The following is a 20,257-nucleotide window of genomic DNA, read 5'->3' on the forward strand; positions in this document are numbered from 1 at the left end:
TTTGCCCTTTGTTTTTTCCTTTTTTATTTAAAACGCACCCATCTTGTTTCCATGAACACATGAGCCACATGCTAAAGATAGGAAAGTAGGAAAATAAAATGACTGCAGTTTCTTGTCACCCTTACCTGCTGATGTCTTATGTAAAAACAGTCAATTAAACAAACATATAGAAAGCCTATTTGGTTGATCCATTGTAATTAAGTTACTGTTCACGCACTCAAACATAGACCCCGCTAAGCTGTTTCATGTGCTATGTATAATAGAAAATGGATGCAAATCGACTGTAGAGTTTTTAGATCAGTGCCGCTCAAGCTTTCATGCGCATGTACATCACCTGGAGAGCTTGTTGAAAATGCAGATTCTGATTCAGTAGGTCTGGATTGGAGTCGAGATTCTGCACTTTTCTCACAAGCTTGCAGCTAATGCTGATGATGCCAGTTCTGGACCACACTTTGAATAGCAAGGATTAGAAAATGACAGCTCTTTTGTCAGGCTGCTCTTATGCTGAGCTATTCTACTTTCCTTTGATATGCTTATTATTCAGTTAAAAATCTGCAGAGGACTCAGTGCATTTTCACAAAATGTTAAGGTTTTATTTGGAACATCATCTCAGAGACAAAAAACAGTTCATTTTGTTTAGCAAAATAAATTGACAAATGTATTTAAACAAGGGAAATTCAAGACTTTTGTGGATTTTCCCCCTTAGTTATTTGATTTTTGCCAGTTGGGATTTTTGTCTTCCAGCCTGAGTGCTTTCCAAGTTAATTCAGCTATAATCCAAGGAACTGCTTTATGAAATCCACATGAGTCAAAGTCCCTCTGTATTCTCACTCAATGTATTAAATGAAACACAAGGAAAATGACTTAGGGAAGTGGAATTAGAAGGAAATGTGTCTTTCTCTTGGTCATGTTATCTTTTCAACAGAAGCCTTGACCATTCTGAAATGGATATTGACAGTAAATTGTTACTGGGAGGTGATGGTCAAAAGGAAACTTAGGCGGTTTTTAACACCATCTGTCATCATGACTCAAAAGGAAATGCCAGACACACCATCTGCAGCCACACCTCTGCCTTACACAGAAGCTGCTGCACACAGCTTCCTATGTGCTTGCACATAGAAAAATTGTTATTATCTTCTCTAGTTATGTACATTAAAAAAAAATACAATATTGTGTTAAATAGCAGGACAGCTAACAGTGGGACATAACAACGCTACACTGAAAAACCAAAATAGCTTGATGAAGCTGAAAAGAGAAATAGCAGATGGTCTTCATGAAGGGGAGCACCAATGCCCACCAACTCCTCAGTCTGTGACGGATCTGCACTCAGAGGGTAGGCCTTCAGATCGCCGCCACTGGGCCAGGCGCTGCTTGAACCATTTCTGGAGGAGGAAAATGTGCAAAATTACTTGTCACATATTGAAAAATGTCCATTCCCTTTCTCAAAGTAGCTTCTGTGACCCAATTGTAAAAAAGGGAAGTAAGAACTGAGCCCATAGGGCTGGTTCTTCTCACTGTGATACCTACCTTTCTGTCTCAGGACCTTTGTACATATTATTTCCTATGCTTAAATAAAACCTTCTCACTGAAGCCTTCCCTGACCGTTGTATCTAAAGTAGATTCTCTATCCATCTCCTTAGTCTCTATTTTAATACTTGGTTACCTTCACAGAACTTTGAACATCTGTAATGAATTCATTAACTTGTGCATTCCCTTGCTTTTAGTCTACATTTCCTTCTAAAAGATAAGAGCCATGAAAGCAGAGTCTGCATCCGTCTTATCGTTATTAGCCCCTAGCATAAGGGCTTAACAGAGATTAATCAATGTTTGTTGAATGATAAAAGAAATCAAAGCATCTCCTTGTTGCCCCAGATAAATCTATATAACTGATTTACCTCCTCAGTGTGGGATGATCCCAAGGGCCTTGGTCATCCACAGTGCTTCATTCAAATTTGTTAAATAAAATGAATGAAAAACCAAGCACTGGACAACCTTGGGGCAATTCTTTTGGGGGAATCTATGGAGTAGTCTGGCCCAATCTTCCTGCTCCAGGGCCACTGAGCAGTGAGAAAAGATAGAGTAGAACTCCCAGTTTACTCAAAATCTTCTAGATTTGTGTAACCCAAATATTCATACCTCATAAAATTAACCATGGATTTAGAAAAACCCCAGATGGGATAGTTCTAGACATGGTACCATGTGAAGGCTAAAACATTCTTCATATGTTGTAAAATTGCCCTACAACATATCAGTCAGTTCAGTTCAGTCGCTCAATTGCTTCTGTCTCTTTTTGACCCCATGGACTGCAGCACGCCAGGCTTCCCTGTCCATCACCAACTTCTGGAGCTTATTCAAACTCATGTCCATCAAGTCAGTGATGCTATCCGACCAACTTATCCTCTGTTGTCCCCTTCTCCTCCCACCTTCAATCTTTCCCAGCATCAGGGTCTTTTCCGATGAGTCAGTTTGTCAGGTAGCCAAAGTATTGGAGTTTCAGCTTCAGCATCAGTCCTTCCAATGAATGTTCAGGACTGATTTTGTTTAGGATTGACTGGTTTGATGTCCTTGTAGTCCAAGAGACTGTCAAAAGTCTTCTCCAACACCACAGTTCAAAAGGATCAATTACAACATAATTACACCATTGAGATTATACCATTGGAGAAGGAAATGGCAACTCACTCCAGTATTCTTGCCTGGAAAATTCCACGGACAGAGAAGCCTGGAGGGGCTATAGTCCATGGGGTCACAAAGAGTCAGACACGACTCAACATGCTTGTATATTATTATACCACTGAGGGGTGGGAATTCTGCAAAGGGGAAATGAGGAGATCCATGCTGGGGAAGAGTCTGGAGTATGAAGCAGGTTGGCCAGAAAGGATCTGGATTTTTCAGAAAACAACATTGAAGAGAGAAGAGTGAAGGCATAGAAGCAGCAAGCATTGATCTACATGGAGACGATGAGTAGAAGGCTCTATGGGAGGGACGGAACCTCTAGGCTTTATTCTCCTGTGCTTCCCAACCTTTCACACAACATGGCACACTTTCTCCACCTCACTGCTTGAGTAGGTGACCACTGGGGGCTCTGTAGTCCTGGGCCCTGCCAACAGGAAGCTCTATTCTAATCAACTGGCTCTGAGAACTTGAGGAAGTTAGAGCGCCAGTCAGCTCAACTATAAGTGAAGAGGGAAGCTTAGGGAGTTTCTATTGTCCTGGTTAGGGTTTCTAACATTTGCCTATTCCTAGGACTTCCCTCGGAGAAGGCAATGGCACCCCACTCCAGTACTCTTGCCTGGAAAATCCCATGGACGGAGGGGCCTGGTGGGCTGCAGTCCATGGGGTCGCTAGGAGTCAGACATGACTGAGCGACTTCATTTTCACTTTTCACTTTCATGCATTGGAGAAGGAAATGGCAACCCACTCCAGTGTTCTTACCTGGAGAATCCCATGGACGGGGGAGCCTGGTGGGCTGCCGTCTATGGGGTCACTAGGAGTCAGACATGACTGAGCGACTTCATTTTCACTTTTCACTTTCATGCATTGGAGAAGGAAATGGCAACCCACTCCAGTGCTCTTGCCTGGAGAATCCCAAGGACGGGGGAGCCTGGTGGGCTGCCGTCTATGGGGTCGCACAGAGTCGGACACGACTGAAGCGACTTAGCAGCAACAGCAGCAGCAGGACTTCCCTGGTGGTCCGGTGGTTAAGAATCCACCTTGCAATGCATGGCATGCAGATTCGATCCCTGGTCAGGGAACTAAGATCCCACATGCCTGGGAGCAACTGAGCCCATGCACCACAACTAGAGGGTCTGTGCATTGCAACTAAGCCCCAATACAGCCAAATAAATGAACAAATATTAAAAAATAAAATGAACTTAAAATGTACCTGTTCTAGGGGCCAGTAGATGAGGGGACAGAAAGGAAGCAGAGAGAAAGAACACAGCTGTGGGATGGACACCAGACCTGGGATGTGCTGATGGAGATGGTGTGGAGATTGTGTGGTGACACCTAGACGTCTCTGACTTAGCACAGCCTCCCAGCAAACAGGGTGGGCTCCAGGGCCCTCATCTCTACAGAGATCTAGGGAGTCAGCATACACCCAAGATGAGAAGAAAGGGCGAGGACCACGGGGGAAGGAGTGCTTCTGTGTCTCAAGGCCTGAGAGCTAGAAGGAAGTGAGGAAACAGGATGGTCTAGGGTCTGCACCAAGGCTCAGCTGGCTGAACAGCAAGGGACCATGCCTATACTTTGCCCTAACTGTTCAACAGAGTTTACACACGGAAGTCTGTTACTCAGCCACTGAGATCTGTGGTCTTATATACCTTTGTACTGTGGATGTGGCAGCAGAGAAAAGAATTGAAAACCAGTGGCAGCAGATTGCCCTTAGGGAAACCTTCTCTTAGGGGTTGCTTTCTGGATGCAGTATTTCACTCTTAGGGGTCTCCCTCCTTAAGGAGAATAGAGAACTCAGGTGTTTTTGGTGGCTTTAACCAATGCTCTGGGCTTCCCTGGTGGCACAGATGCCTGCAGTGCCGGAGACCCGGGTTCAGTCCCTGGGTGGGGAAGATTCCCTAGAGAAGGCAATGGCTATACACTCCAGTACTCTTGCCTAGAAAACTCTATGGGCAGAGAAGCTTGGTGGGCTACAGTCCACAGGTTCAAAAAGAGTCAGACACAACTGAGCGACTAACACTTCACACTTCACACTTCAGCCAATGTTCTACAGCTAAAGATGGGCATATTTGCTTCGGTGATCCATGTGTGTATTTAGTTAACTCTGGAATCTGGTTCCAGTTTCATTAATGAGGTGTCTCTGCAGGGATTTTGAGGCTACAAGGTCTGATTCAACAGAATTTCCAGTTACTAGAGCTGAATAAACGGCAGAGTTTTACAGACCAACTAATTAAAACTTGGAGGGAGAAAGGCTCATTTTCTTTCAGGATTCGTTTAGGACAAAATGATTGAGCTGAACTCATTCAGAAGAGCCAATTCTTACATGAGTAATGAAGCAGAATATTAATATACAGTTACTGAAAATAACGTCAGCAATGACCACATTTGTGAATTGGTGAGTTGGCATCCGAATACTTAATAAGTTGAACCCTAGCATTGGGGGATGGGGGGAGGCTCAAGAAAAGCTCAGCTATTTTCTGAAGATATATATTTTAAATCACACACATGTATAATAATTTAGCAAACCAGTTGCTCTCCAACAAAAACTATTAAACACCTCGCTTGCTTTTTTTCACCTTCAGAGCGGAATCTTATCACATCTCACTCACGTCGAGACTAATTTTCCACCTGGCTTTTCTGTCTCTTCTTTGTTTTGGTCGGTCATCCCCTGGGATAGACATTCATCCTTTGCTTGCTTATAAACAGATGCCCTCATTAGCCTCACCCATTGATGGAGATTTATTTACTCCAAGGGAAGAGATGATAATTAGACCTTGTGATGTGGAGGGGTTGAGGCAAAATAATACTGTTCCTGTCCTTTACTCCAGTGACTAACATTTCATTCTTTCTAGGAGGAGACCTTTAGAGGTCTTTTTCCACTGATGAAACATTTAACAACTAAAACCAGGGTTCTGGGAAGAATCCCAGGATATTAAAAGGAGACAAAAATTCTGGAAACCAATCTAAGAACCAATGCAACTACACTGGGGTTGAATCGGTGATAATAGAAAATGGCAGATCATCCTAACCTCCCAAGGGGCTGATGAGAGCTTTCCCAGCCCCTTCTCACACTGACTTCAAAAATAATAAAAGACACAGGGGTTGGGATTCTGTAAAGTTTATCTAATTTAAATATAGGGGAAATCTAATTACTGTCATGAGAAAAAAATCCATGCTGGGACTGAAGCTGAAGCTCCAATACTTTGGCATTCTGATGCAAAGAACTGACTCATTAGAAAAGACCCTGATGTTGGGAAAGATTGAAGGCAGAAGGAGAAGGGCACAGCAGAGGATGAGATGGTTGGACAGCATCATGGACTTGATGGGCAGGAGTTTGCTCAAACTTTAGGACCTAGTGAAGGACAGGGAAGCCTGGTGTGCTGCAGTACACGGGGTCGCAGAGTTAGACATGAGTGAATAACAAGGACCCCAGCAAATGCACCTTAAAAAGTTATTTACATTAGAGCATCCTTCATCTCATGCTGGGTTCCTGTTGGTGTCCCTCCACATAGAGAACACTGTCCTACAATGGGACAGTTACAAAGGGGTCAAAGTCCCCAGTCAGGGAACAGTTTAACCTTTTAGTCTTACTTTTGCCAAAGTATCAGCAGTGTGAATCAGCTTGCATTAACTGTTAATATCTCACAGTAGCATAGCATGCTTATTTTTCTTTTCCTAGTATTCCTTGTTCTAGGAAAAAGAATATGAATCCAATTCTGGAAGTGGGTGGTATTAGGCATAAAGAGAGCAAGCATGTGAAATAAATATTATCTTGGCTTTGACGACCTTTTCTTATGGAAAAAGGCAACATTAATAAAAGAAACAGAGAAAGTATTGATAGCAGACACTGCTTATGTGCAGGCCCAGCACACCCTGGCCTCCATCAGTTATTTACAGGGTCCCTCCAGGGAGACCGTTCTCGCCCACCAGTCCCCGTGGGGGTGGGACGGTTGGCAGGGGGTTAAGGGGATGGCGGGTTTAGGGGGAGGATGGGAAGTTGGAAGATGAGATCCGATCTGATAAGAGCGGACAGAGGGTCACCTAGGAAGCCTCTTCCTCTGAAATGGCTCAATTTCGCCTCTCTCTGAGCTCTTGGGTCTCAGATGCTTCCTTGTGGTTGGTGCTGGAAGACAAAGGGGTAAAACCAAGCTGCGGCAATGTCGGGGAGGAAGAAGGTGTTGGCCTTGTGGCAGGAAAAGGAAGCAAAGGGCCCTGCTATGAGGCTGACTCATCCCCGCAAAGGCTCACTTCAGAGCTGGGTCGCCCATTTGCTATTTGAGGGTGGGAGAAGAGGTGAGATGGGAGAAGGGCTGCCTGAGAGGGTGGAGGAACCTGCTGTGCAGGGGTCTGAACTGGCTGACCTTGATTACAGAAGGCTGCCCTCTTTTTCTTCCTGCCTCAAACCTGATTTCAGTGCAGTTCTCTCATATAAGGTGTATCCTGAGGAAAGACTGAATGCAGCCTGAGATGACTGTCATTTATGGTATAGTTTGTTTTTGTTTTTTTTTAGGAAGAAAGAGAACATAAATTGAATTTTCAGTCCTTTCCTCCCATCCCATCCAGTTGTTTCCATTTCTTTTCTGTGGAGACAAAACAGCATGGTATTTAAGCATCCAGGCCAGGGGGCCAGACTGCTAGGCCACAGATCCCAGCTCTGCCGCCTCCCAGCTGTGGACTTAAGCAAATTATTTAACCTTTCTGTAAATCAATTCCCTTATCTGTGCAATGGGGCCAAAAGCACCCACTTCACAGCATTGTTGTAGAAAATAAAGGATTTAATACTTGGAGAATACCTGGAACAATAGGTGGCAAGCATCATCTCTTACAAAGGTCAATGTAATCATTCTGCTTTCTGGATAAGGGAATGACAGTAACTTGCCAAGGGAGAATCTGACTCAGATGATAAAGAATCTGCCTGCAATGTGGGAGACTCAGGTTCAATCCCTGGGTGGGAAAGATCCCCTGGAGAAGGGAATGGTGACCCACTCCAGTATTCTTGCCTGGAAAATCCCACAGACAGAGGAGCTTGGACATGCTGAGTGACTAACACTTTCACAGAGCCCACAGTGAATCCATAGCTTTCTTTTTAAGAAGTTGAGTTACTGTCTCTGTGATCACTCCTCTTTTCTAAATATAGCGTGGGATTTTAAATGACAAAAGTTCAGCAGGCTGCCTCCTGGGGAAAAAGGGGGTGGTTCACAGAAACATGAGCTGTTAGACTTGGGTTACACTAAATCACTAAATTACCTTCTATTAAGTTCTGGTTCTGGTTAGCCAGACAGCTGTTTCCTTCTCTAAAAAGATATGTTTGACTTTCTGTTGGACCTAGGAATGGGAGGATCTCCTACAGGCAAATTCTTCAAAAGTGTTAGTCGCTCAGTCGTGTCCGACTCTTTGCAACCCCATGGACTGTAGCCCACCACGTTCAAAGGCTTAGTTAGTAAAAATCATTTTGGACTTGGGATCCAAGATGTATCTTGGGGTCTTGATCCACTGAAGCACCCATTACAGGCTCTTAAGCTTCATCTAAGTTATGATTCATGGTGAGGAGAGAACAAAATGTCTGATGCCCTGGTCTATAAAATGGGAAGAATAAGAAAGTCTCTGCTTTAGACTTGAGACTAGTGGTGTGAAGTGCTTTGGGTTCCCATGGGAGAGATGCTAGAGGAGTTCCAAGTGGTATTATCAGGCATAACTGTCTTTCCATGACCAAAGGGAAAATAGAAGTCAGAGTTTAGGCAGGGGTTAAAAAAAAAAAAGTCGGTTGAAAGAGCCAGTACTCCTTCAAGCCAGCTCCTAGTGGCTAAAATCCTGGGCAGTGTTACATTCTCTGTCCTAAACGATTTTCAGGATAATACAGAAGTTTTTAAAATAGATAAATAAATCAGTGCACTTACAGTGACATCTTTCTTCGCTCCCTTCAGTTGTAATGTTAGATGTCTACCTTGTCAGAAAACTCCAGAAAAAGAAGATCCTAGATCTCCTTAGAACCGTGGAATTTTTAAAAATCGGAACCAAATCTTCCTGACTCCCTTCAATTTTAGCTCTGCAGCTGAGCGGAAGCTGCAGCGAGATGTGGTGTAAAGAGCATGCATAACGACCTGTGCCGTCATGACAATTCCCTCCCTCTGAACCTGTTTCCTCGTTTACCAACCCCGAGGACTGAATTTATAGCTTATCACTACGATCCCGTCCAGCTCTGACATTCCCGCTGGGAATAGATTTGTGGACGCTGGGCTCAGTGGGCGAACACGGCGCCTTTCCGGCAGGTTTCGCTCAGAGCCCAGAGGGGAACTAAACCTGGGAGAGCAAGACAAAAGTGGGTTCATTGACGCGGCTCCCAGCCCGGCGGGAGGAGAGAGTGCTTTCTCTGGCTGCAGGGGAGAGAGGAAAATCAGACGGGAGGGCGGGCGTGGGGTTTCTAAGCAGCTTCTGCGGGAGCCACTCGGCTGGGGTGCAGGGCAGACCCGGCGCGGGTGGAGCCGAGAAGCAGGGATGCTGCGGTGGAAGCGATGCAGGTCTGGGCTCCCGGGGTGCGGGCAGAAACGCTGATAGATCCGGGGGAAGAAGGCCAGGCGGGAGCCGAGGGCGAGGGAGGCCCTCACCTTCTCGAGATCTAGGCTGTCCGGAGGGGCGGGAGCGTGGGCGCGCGGGGCGCTCGCCGGGGCTTACCTGGGTCTCCTCCTCTGAAAGGCCTGCCTCTGCCGCGATCAGGCACAGCGTGGTGGGGTCCGGGTGCTTGTTGACCTTGTTGAAGTTGTACTCCAGGATCTCCACCTGGTCCTCAGTGGGGCCGCTCGCGGTCTCGGTCGACATGGTTCCGGCACGGCTGCTAGAGAGGGAGAAGCGGCGGTGATGAGCGAGGCCGTGGGCAGAGCGCAGGGAGGAACGGCGATCCGGGGTGCCCTCAGCCCGCGGGGCTGTCCCCGCCTGCGGTGGCACGGCGCGCGGGTGTCCCGCGCTGCAGGCTGTGCCGGGAGCCTGCGCGGGGCCCTTCCGGGGGCGCGCCTAGGGGATCCCTGCACGTCCTTGGGCCTCCCTCCTGACCCCAGTTTTTACAACAGGTTTCCCCGGGGCCCCTGCTCTAGGGCAATGCAAGGAGGAGGCGGCCGCACCCTCCCCGCCTTGAGGCTTTAAGGAAGGAGTGGAGGAAGAGCGGCGGTGATTTTTGAAAAACCGCCTTCAAACGCTTCCTCCGGGCAGAGGGAGCTGCTCTGGTGACAGTCCTGACGGATCGCTGGGCTGGCAGCCGGGTTCCACGGCGGGACGCCTCACCCTTGCAAGCCCTGCTGCCTCTAAAGAGGTTTAGCACTTTGCAGCCTCTCCAGGGAGGGCGGTACACCCCACACCTCCTTCAGAGAAATGACCCAGAGGGCAGAAGTTACTTTTCACAGTTGGGGAAATGGGGGCGGCGCTTTTAATCTCTGCCTTTTACAGAGGTGGAGATAGGTCTGCAGCGCTTCACCCCTGCACTTTCCAGGGCCAGGGACTGAGCAGCAGGAGAAATTTCCACCTGAGGGCTTGTGTGAGTCACCCTGAAATCTGCAACCTTCTTCATCCCTCTACCCCAGGTTTTTCGAACTAAAGCTGTGAGTAGGAAGCTTCCTGTCAACCGGCTCTTCATGGCCCAGCGTGGCCTGGACATGATTCCCGCAGGGTGCAGTAGAGTCCACTTCACTATGAGCCTCTCTAGATAAGGATTTCCAAGACAGAGCCCAAATCCAGCTGAGGAGGATCTACAGCAACTATCTTTTTAATCAGACATCCCCTGTGATTGTATTAAAAATAACTGCAAAGTCAAGAGAACGGGTGTTTGACCAGCTTCAAGGTCTTTTATATTTCCTTACTTTAGAGCCAAATAGTGCTCTAGCAGGGGCTTCTCAGGTGACGTTAATGGTGAAGAACCACCTGCCAATGCAGGAGACATAAGAGATGCCGGTTCAATCCCTGGGTCAGGGAAGATCCCCTGGAGGAGGGCATGGCAACCCACTCAAGTATTCTTGCCTGGAGAATCCCATGGACAGAGGAGCCTGGTAGGCTGCAGTCCATGCGGTCACAAAGTCGGACACGACTGCAGCAACTTAGCATGCATGTATGGATTGTTCTAGCAGATTTGAGGCAACATGACTTCCTGCTGCATATCTCATACCTAAGTAGCCTCTGAAATGGGGCCAAAAAATGGCAGATGTGCACCCTTCCCCTTCCCCCAGTTTAAGATGTATTGAGATGTAGGAAGTTAGAGTGTTCAAGTTCTTGGCTGAGGACTTGGGACAGACAGGTCAGGACTTGCCATCTCTGACAGTAAAAGACAAGCACATGTGTGGGAAACACCTTGGTTTGTTGTTTTAACAAACAATTGCAAAATCAGCCAGCACAATCCCGAGTGGATTTTGATGTAGTTTGTACCTGGGGATGAGCCACAATCCACTGACCTGCCTGCATAATGTCCCCGAGGCTGTGATAAACTTTTCTATTGTGACCTGCATCCTGGGCTCCCTAAATGTTTTTCCTTCTCCTCTTGGTCACTTGAAGAGGTGAGACAAGAAATCATTCTACTGTGAGAGATCCTGGGGTCAAACCAGTTGTTAGCTTATAGTGAAATCTTGGTGTTTTTAGGCAGTTCTGTGCTCCCTAACTTTAAAATCTGTCCCAGTGATGCCTGTCCCAGTGGTGAGGCAGGATGAGGTTAAGCCAGGTCGTAAATGCCTCTTCTCCTGTTGGTGCCTGTCCCCCTCTTTCTTTGACACAGAACTTCAAAGCTGGAAAGAACCTTGATGCCCAGCATCATAGAATGGAAAAGCCTTGGCTTCTCTTTCAGTACTGTGCTCTTCTAGATCCTTCTCAACAGGCCATCCTGTCTTTAGTTTGGCAGAAAAAATCAAGCAGGGGCTTGTTTATATTTTGAATGGGCATTGACTGACCTCATAGGATACCAACCTGCCAAACCTGCCCACTGGAACCACCCACCACTGCTCATTTTGCCTGGAAAAAAAAAGAAAACACAGGCGAGAGGAAACTCCTGCCTCTGGTTTTATTCCTTGCCCTAAAAAGAGTCCAACTATTTCCAGTGACACAGTTACGGTGGCTCTTCCAGGAAAATTTTTGCTGCTTCTTTGTAGAATCCCCAGTCTTTCAGAAGTGTTCATCAAACGCACAAATTTCTAAACTGAACTCAGATTCAAGGACTATTCCTCGTGTACTTCTTTCCCTCTTTTTGTTTCTTAACCATTATTACACAACTCAAAGGTGACACATTCTTAATCAGGTGCATTTTCTCTTATATTTTTGTGGCTCCCTGTTATAGGACTTTATATGAAGTTTTATGGATAGGTCCACTTGGCTTTAAAGTTCTCCTTGAGTTATTTGACTAAGGGCATTGGACTTGGTTGGTTGCTATGGGAGGACCATTAGAAAGTACCTACTTCTCTTAGGTACACCAAACAAACTTGATTTCTAGAAATGAGGATAGAAGATCTAACCACAGTTGAGATATCTACCTCTTATTTCCCCACAAAGCTCAGTCTCTGTCGTTTCAGTTGTCTTTGGTTAACATGTGTTTGCTGCTGCTCCTCCATTTCTTCTTTCCCTCTCTTTCTTTCAAAGGAAATTTATAAATCACATCACCCTAGTAACCTTGGCCTTATAAAACTTCTCAACTCTTTCCAGTAAGGAAACTGTTGAAAAATATCTCTGAAGGTAGTCTAAACAATGTCAGATGAAAGGAACTAAAAATATTTTAAAGCTTCTTAATCTTTACTCTGAGCACACGTTGATCATTGCTGTGGTTATTAATATCTTATGAAACATTCAAAGAGTCCTGTGGTTGTGTTTTCTTTTGTGGTTGCAAGAAGACAATGCATAAACCTTTGCAAGAGGTTAAATGAAAGCTGCTGGCTCTTTTGTAAATTTCAATGCCTGGATAGACATTTGTGCCAATCTTACAGCTTTACCTTTGTCCCTTAATCCTATAGTCATTTATTTATTTATTTATTTGAAAGTATCCACCTATATGAACCAGCTCATGGAGAGTGCTACTAGCTGGGACCTGCAGAAATCTCTCTGGGCTCACATTTACCATCTTCTTCTCCCCTTCCCAGCCATTCTGATCTCTCTGTAATGCCGAAAATATCAAACTAAGAGAAAAAGGTTATCAGTGGCATGGGACTTCCTGGACTTTTCTGGTGGTCCAAGTGGCTGAGAATCCTCGCTCCCGATGCAGGGGCCCTAGGTTCAATTCCTGGTCGGGGAACTAGATCCCATAAGCCCCAACTAAGACCCAGTACAGTAAAATAAATACATTAAAAAAAAAAGTGATCAGTGGCAGATACTCCTCATAAACCATCCCATGGTGAACTGACAAAACAAAGAAAGCAGATGGATCATTCTTTAGGGTCATCCCCCAATTTACTTTAGCTTGTGTCTCCGTTATGTTCACTGTAAACTTTCTGGAAGCAACGTGCTCTTGAACCATTCTGTATTTTCTTAAGTGAAAAAAATAACATGCCACCATTTCTCCAAGGATAGTGGTGGGTCTTTGGAAGCAGAGTTTTCTCCCTTATCACTTACTGAGCCACTCTGGATGGAGTGCCAGGGGGGATCACCCAGGCTGTCAATATCTCTCAGAAATTGACACATAGGAGTAGAATATTGATCTGCTTCCTCAGGCTAACACAAGGCTATGTTAAAGGAAAGGACTTTTCTTGTTTTTGTTTGTTCTTCAAATATGAACCTGGTGGTTAATGTCTTTAAGCTTAGAATAGTAGTTCTCATGCCTGCTGGGGCTTACAATCACCTGTAGAAATGTCCAGGACCACTACAGACCTCCTGAACCAAAACCACACTGTAGGAAGCCAGCATGGCAGAGACACAAAAAATATTTCGGCTCTCACAAGATTTTACAACTTAATTGTTAAAATCAACTATAAACATTTAAGACCTCTTATTTCTTATACTGTAAAGATGCTTTAAAGTATCTTCTAACTCTGCTGCTGTATATCATCTCAACATTTGAGCAGACAGTAGGTTGAGGTAGTTTTAAAGGAATAAACTTCTAAAAATATACATTGGAGAAGAAATTTAGACATTACACTATTTACCTTTTGTATATATGGTCAGGAATGTGGAAAATGTCTTTAATATTATGAATTATTAAGAGAAATTTCACTATGCTTTGAAAAATTCAGAAATAATATAAAACCCTTTAAAAATCTTTTTCAAATAGAACATATTCTTGGGCTTCCCTGGTGATTCAGTGGTTAAGAATCTGAGATCCCACGTGCCAAGGAGCACCTAAGCCAGTGTGCCACAACTACTGAGGCCATGCAGCAGGACAAGCCATCGTGATGAAAAGACAAGCCATTGTGAAGAAAAGACAAGCCACCGAAATGAGAAGTCAGAGCACACAATGAAGAGTGGCCCCTGCTCACCTCGACTAGAGAAAGCCTTCATGCAGTGGCAAAAAACCCGCCACTGCCAAAAAATAAAATAAATCTTAAAAAGAAATTCTATTTTCTTTGAAGTTTTTTCTTTTTTTAAATTGGAGTACAATTGCTCTACAATGTTGTGTTAACTTTCTGCTGCATGACTAAGCTTATACATATATCCCCTCCCTCACAGAAAAACACATTCTTGTGTTGAGATTAGAATTTTTTTTTTAATTTATTTTTGGCTGTGCTGGGTCTTCTTTGCTTTGCACGGGCTTTCTCTAGCTGTGGTGAACATGAGCTAGTCTTTGCTGCGGAGCACGGGCTTCTCGTTGCGGTGGTTTCACTTGTTCCAGAGCACAGGCTCTAGAGCTCGGACTCAGCAGTTGTGGCGCATGGGCTTAGTTGCTCCACAGCATGTGGGATCTTCCCAGACCAGGGATCCAACCTGCGTCCCCTGCATTGGCAGGCAGATTCTTAACCACTGCGACACCAGGGAGCTCCAAGATTAGAATTTAAGAAAGCAGACCATCATAAGGTAAAATCCTTCTACCTTATTACCATACAAAGTTCCATAAATGATTTAGAAACCAAAGATTACAGTGGAAGAGATTTGCCAACCTTGACAAACGATTCTATAAATTTTTGAATTTTCCAATGCAGCAAATGCTAAAGTTTAAGTTATTATTTATATAGACAATTTACAGAATACAACTTAAAACTGAACATTAGATTATAAATACACCTTTCCTACACACTTAGCATCATTGCTGTCTTCAGATAAACAAGGTTCCAAATCTAAATACGAAAAGACTTTTTAATGCTATATTGATTACAATTTTACTTGTTAAAAAAAAGCAGAGGAAAATACAACAAAATGTTAACAGTGTTTATATCTAGACTGTGGGAATACAGATGACCTAAATTTTTTCTTTTTTATATTTTTCTCTTTTTAATATTTATTACCTTGAAATTAGAAGATTTAGCATTTTTCTTTAAAATTAGTCTTTTATTTTTATTTATTTTTAATTTTAAAAATTAATTTACTTATTTTAATTTGAGGCTAATTACTTTACAATATTGTGGAAAAATTAGTTCTATCACATGTGTGTTGCTGCTAAGTCGCTTCAATTGTGTCCAACTCTGTGCGACCCCATAGACAGCAGCCCACTAGGCTCTTCTGTCCCTGGAATTCTCCAGGCAAGAATACTGGAGTGGGTTGCCATTTCCCTCTCCAATGCATGAAAGTGAAAAGTGAAAGTGAAGTCGCTCAGTCGTGTCCGACTCTTAGCGACCCCATGGACTGCAGCCCACCAGGCTCCTCTGTTCATGGGATTTTCCAGGCAAGAGTACTGGAGTGGGGTGCCATTGCCTTCTCCGTATCACATGTGTATGCATCCCTAAAAGAGCTTTTTAAAAGTCTTTATGTTTTTGAGATCTATAAAAACGATATCACACTATATATAATTCTTCTGTAGATTGCTTTGTCCATCAATATGTTTTCAAGATCCATTCATATCTCAGCGTGTAGAGAAGTTCATTCATATTCAGTTGTTTCCATTTAGTGAACACATTACAATGTATTTATGTCTTTTCCTGTTGGTGGATATTTGGGTTGTCTCCAGTGTTTTGCTATTATTATGAACACTGTGTCTCTGAACATTTTTGTATATGTCCTCTGAAGCACTTTTAGGAAGACTTCTCTAGGAGTGGAACTGGTCATAAGGTATGTGACTAGTAGCTTTACAACATTATACCAACTTCTTTTCCAAAATTGTTGAACAAAACTATACTATACTCCTCATACATACACTATTGATACTATATATAAAATAGATAAAGAATGAGAACAGGGGACTAATATAGCACAGGGAACTCAATGCTCTCTGGTGACCTAAATGGGAAGAAAATCCAAAAAAAAGAGGGGGATATTTATGTATAGCTGACTCACTTTGCTGTACAGTAGAAACTAACAACATTGTAAAGCAACAATACTCCAATAAAGATTAGTTTTAAAAAACTGAAAATGAAAAAAAGAAAAACTGTACTTCTTCCAGCAGTAGGTAGCATTTCCTTGCTCGACATTCTCATCAACACTTGTATTGGCAAACTTTTTAATTTTTTTCCAAAATGGTTAGATTTTTGTGTGTGTGTGTCCATGAATAATATCTAAACCTTCTTGAAGCTGTTTATGTCTCCATCCTGCTTAACTTCTTGTGCTAAAATTTTCCATACATTTACTATTTAGTGTATAAAAAGAGTGTTTCCTGCTGGAGCCCAGAAGGAGATTTGAGGTATTTTTGGAGAGTTTAGACTGTCTTCAGGCTAGCTCGTTATTTCCACTGGTGACCAAGAACAATGCGAAAGATGGATGGAAAACTAATTACAGCAGGCCTTTTGTCTGTATAATGCTAAAAATGTTTCTATCTTCCCTTCTACAGAGCTTCTGGGAGTCAGGACTTCGCTCTGCACTTAAAAAATGTGTTAGCTGTATCAATTTATTGTTCCCTCACCCTTTAAGCAAATATCAAAGTCTCCAGATCAAAACGACAGAGATGGACTTAAAACAACTGAATAAGGAAGAAGAAAGGATGTAGGGATAGGCAGGAAGAATAAAAGAGATTATTTGGTTGTGGGCTTAAAATAAGATATAAACATGTGAGATCAACTAATGTGCTCAGTCTTTGAACTGCAATACCATGGCCATGGGGGCACTGCCTTCCAGTTTAAAAGTGGGTTACTCTTAGTTCTTTCAGTTTTGCTCACAATCCTCTCTTAGAAATAGAATGGAATTGGTCCTGCTTTGTGGTCAAGAAAGGTTAACTAACTTATCTACAGCATCAGAGGAAGACTCAGAATTCCCCTTTTTATTCTGGCCACAGCTGTAACATCAGCTCTTGATGTCATAAGCAAGATTGACGCCTACTTCCAAAATGCAGTCTCCTTACACTCTTTTGATGTCATAGAAATTCTAAGATATGATTAAATCATCTGCTTGGATCTTTGAGCTCCAGTTTTGGTCATGGTCTTTCCCTTTAGTGAAGAGCTGGAACTGGGGCAGGCAGGCCATTTCTGACTGACTGGTCTCTCCAGCCTCATTCCCTAGTGGCTGCCACAGCCCAACCCTCTTGTAGAATTCCTCACCTCTCCTGGGAAAGCCCTAGTATCTACTTGACACCAAGGCAACAGAGAGAATGAAATCACCCCCTTTCAGGTTTTGTTCTGACTCCACACTTTGAAGTACCTTTTGGGGAAGCATTCAAGTTTGTCTGGTATGATCTGAACTCTTAACTTCTGATCCAGTGTAACAGCTATGGGCACTCACGGAACCACCTGCCTGCTCACAATGACAAGCACGCTTTATTCTCCCAAAACATGCTGCTCTTGACTCCACGGGGCAGGAAGGCTTAGGGCTTGAATTCATTCATTCCACTGGTCACCAGCAATGCTACCACCCCAAGCACCTCTCATTTCTCAAAGTTTTGTTAGGCGAAGGTATCATCAGATTTAGTTTTCAGCGTTTCAGCCCTGCTCTGGGGTTGCGTATCTCTTAGGAGTTAAGCCACGACTTAAAAATATGAAATGCTGCCTTGCTTTAAGTTCTGTATATCCTATGCCCACTTTTATATGTGTCCTGTGTATTTGCTAATCCGGCTTAGTACATTCCAGGTCCTCCTCTTTAGACTTGCTTTCCTCTTGCCTTAGAAGCTCCTCTATTTCAGGAAACCCAGCAGAATTAAAAGCAAACTGAAACTTGAGCCAATGTAATGAAAAGGTCAAATAATTAGAACTCTTGAGCACTAATCGTTTGAAATATCACTTTGCTGAGCCTCCATTTCTTTCGTGGAAAGAAGGGGTATAATAATACACACCTGGGTCTAGTTCACTGCTCTGTTGTAAAGTTCATATGATATTGTTGTAAGGAAAGTGTTTCTAAACTGTAAAGTGTTTGCTTATGGAAAATACTACTTTTTTTAGGTAACTAACTTATTTGGCAGTGCCAGGTCTTCCTTGTGGCATGTGGGATTTTAGTTGCAGCATATGGGATCTAGTTCCCTGACTAGGGATGGAACCCAGGCCCTCTGCTTTGGGGTGCAGAGTCCTACGACCTGAACCACCAGGGAAATCCTTATGCATGTGTTCATACTAAGTCATTCCAGTCGTGTCTGACTCTTTGCCACCCTATGGGCTGTAGCCCGCCAGGTTCCTCTGTCCATGGGATTTCCCGGGCAAGAATACTGGAGTGGGTTGTCATCCCCTCCTCCAGGGGATCTTCCCTGACCTAAGGATAGAACCCATGTCTCTTATGTCTCCTGCATTGGCAGGAGGGTTCTGCACCACTAGCACTACCTAGGAAGCCCCAGTCCTTGTACTATTGTTTTTTAAAAACCATAGTTCAGTAGGGCATCTTCTGGGTAGCAAACTGGTAAGAATTGTAAGTTTCACTCTTTCTGAGTTTCAATCCCTTTTTTATCTTTCTGGAATGGTAATGCACAATGGTTGAAATAAGAACCTTTTTTTGAGAGAAAAAAAAAAAAAAATCAAATGCTGTATATATTGCTCCATCTTAAGAGATATTCCTAGATGGAACTTCTCAGTACTAACCAGATGAGGGTGGCAGGTTTTCTCATGAGCAGTTCTACATGTTGTATATTGATTTGAACTTAGCAGTTGATATTTTCCATAAAATGTTAGTTTCTTTGCTCATTCCTCACCACCACTCCCTAACATACTTTCATCTACTAATGAGAAAGCATTACTAGGACAGAAGGTGAGTAGTGAGGAAGTTAATAAGCAGGAACAATTATTCTATGAATTGGTGAGGAGAGTTTTTGAGGCTGTCTTGGCCTATGAGAATAATGACCAAATTGAAGTCGTTTTGAAATAATTTGTTCATGGGCTTGTCTTCCCCAACAAATTATAGGCTTTCCTTGGTGTTTATGTCATCTCTTACAGATTTCCATTTCTCCAGCACTCGTTAGGTGTGTCTACCACTTAATAGGTGCTCACCGTGTGTCTTTTGAACTGAATGTAGCCAATGGCATCTGGCCTGACTTGATTTAGGACAAAAGTTAGGAAGACAGTGCTCTGTGTTTTCAACAATCAGGACCTGCCATGTTCAAAACCAAAACATAACACTGGAAAAAATAACATTCTAGCCTCCTAATAATGCCCTTTGGTTCTCACTGCCCCAAACAACACAGAGCTGATTCCTATTTTTGAATCAGATACAGAAACCTCACAACAACATATATATTGAGTAATTATTATGTGTCAGGCACAGTCCTAAATGTCTTAGACATATTGACTCGTTTAAGTGTTAGAAGAACAATAACACTATGTGATAGACACTCTTATTGTCTCCACTTAATATATGTGTAAAATGATGGAAATTATACACTTTCCCCAAGGAGATGTGTATAACCTTCTCCAAGTCACAAATGAAGTGAGTGGCAGAGCAGGCATTAAAACCCAGAAAGTGTAATTTCTGCATCCATGTTTTTAACCATTACACTGCCTTACCTCTGTGTACCAAGTAGCTAGGTAGATAGAAGCACCCTGATAGGTGGTTGCGGGAAGGGGGGCAGTCAAGCTGAGTGGTGCTCCTAGGACAGGAGTGAGGCTGTGTCCCCTGTCTGCTCCAGCTTCCGTGGGGTGGGGCTGGTCTGAGAGCAGAGCTTCTTCCCTGTGACACATTTCTCAACCCTGGTGACCAGACATGACTCTGACCCAGCTAAATGGATTAGTTGTGATTTTAGTTAATACTAGCAGCACCATCAGTCAGGCTAGCATTTTTTTTTTCCCCACACATGCTCTTCTTTAATTGGTACAGATGTACTTGAAAGATGACATTATATGAATAATATAGTACACAAACGAGAAAGAGTTACAGCATCTGATAGAATGGGTCAGATGGGTTGGCTCCAACCAGATCAGCTGGCTCTTAGTGAGTATTGCTGCTATTTTAACCCCTACATGTACACAGTTTTGTTGACTTAATTAAGGAACTTCCTAAGACTATTGTTGGAACAAATCCTTCAGCGGTCCAGACCTTCTATAGCCATTTACAGAAAATAGCAAGATATTATGAAAAACTGTTGGAAGTGAATGACTTCCAGCAGTGAATTAATCATTAATTAACTTTGGACATAAAATTCTTTGCC

General features: G+C 43.5%; 1 protein-coding gene across 4 annotated transcripts in view; it reads right to left on the minus strand.

Annotated features, from left to right (window-relative positions):
* Positions 1 to 571: 571 nt before the first annotated feature.
* HOPX (HOP homeobox) overlaps positions 572 to 20,257 on the minus strand; it is a 32,183-nt gene continuing 12,497 nt past the window's right edge. For 2 of the 4 annotated variants that reach the window (XM_014479216.2, XM_070372457.1), the window contains exons 2-3: positions 9,343 to 9,502; positions 572 to 1,382 (exon numbers count right to left, since the gene is read on the minus strand). In XM_014479216.2, coding sequence (XP_014334702.1) covers positions 1,305 to 1,382; positions 9,343 to 9,486 — 222 coding nt within the window. In that variant the 5' untranslated portion in view covers positions 9,487 to 9,502 and the 3' untranslated portion in view covers positions 572 to 1,304. The other 2 variants (XM_005899037.3, XM_014479217.2) reach the window with 2 other exon arrangements.

This window comes from Bos mutus, chromosome 6 (assembly GCF_027580195.1).
Source record: "Bos mutus isolate GX-2022 chromosome 6, NWIPB_WYAK_1.1, whole genome shotgun sequence".
Lineage (NCBI taxonomy): Eukaryota > Metazoa > Chordata > Mammalia > Artiodactyla > Bovidae > Bos > Bos mutus.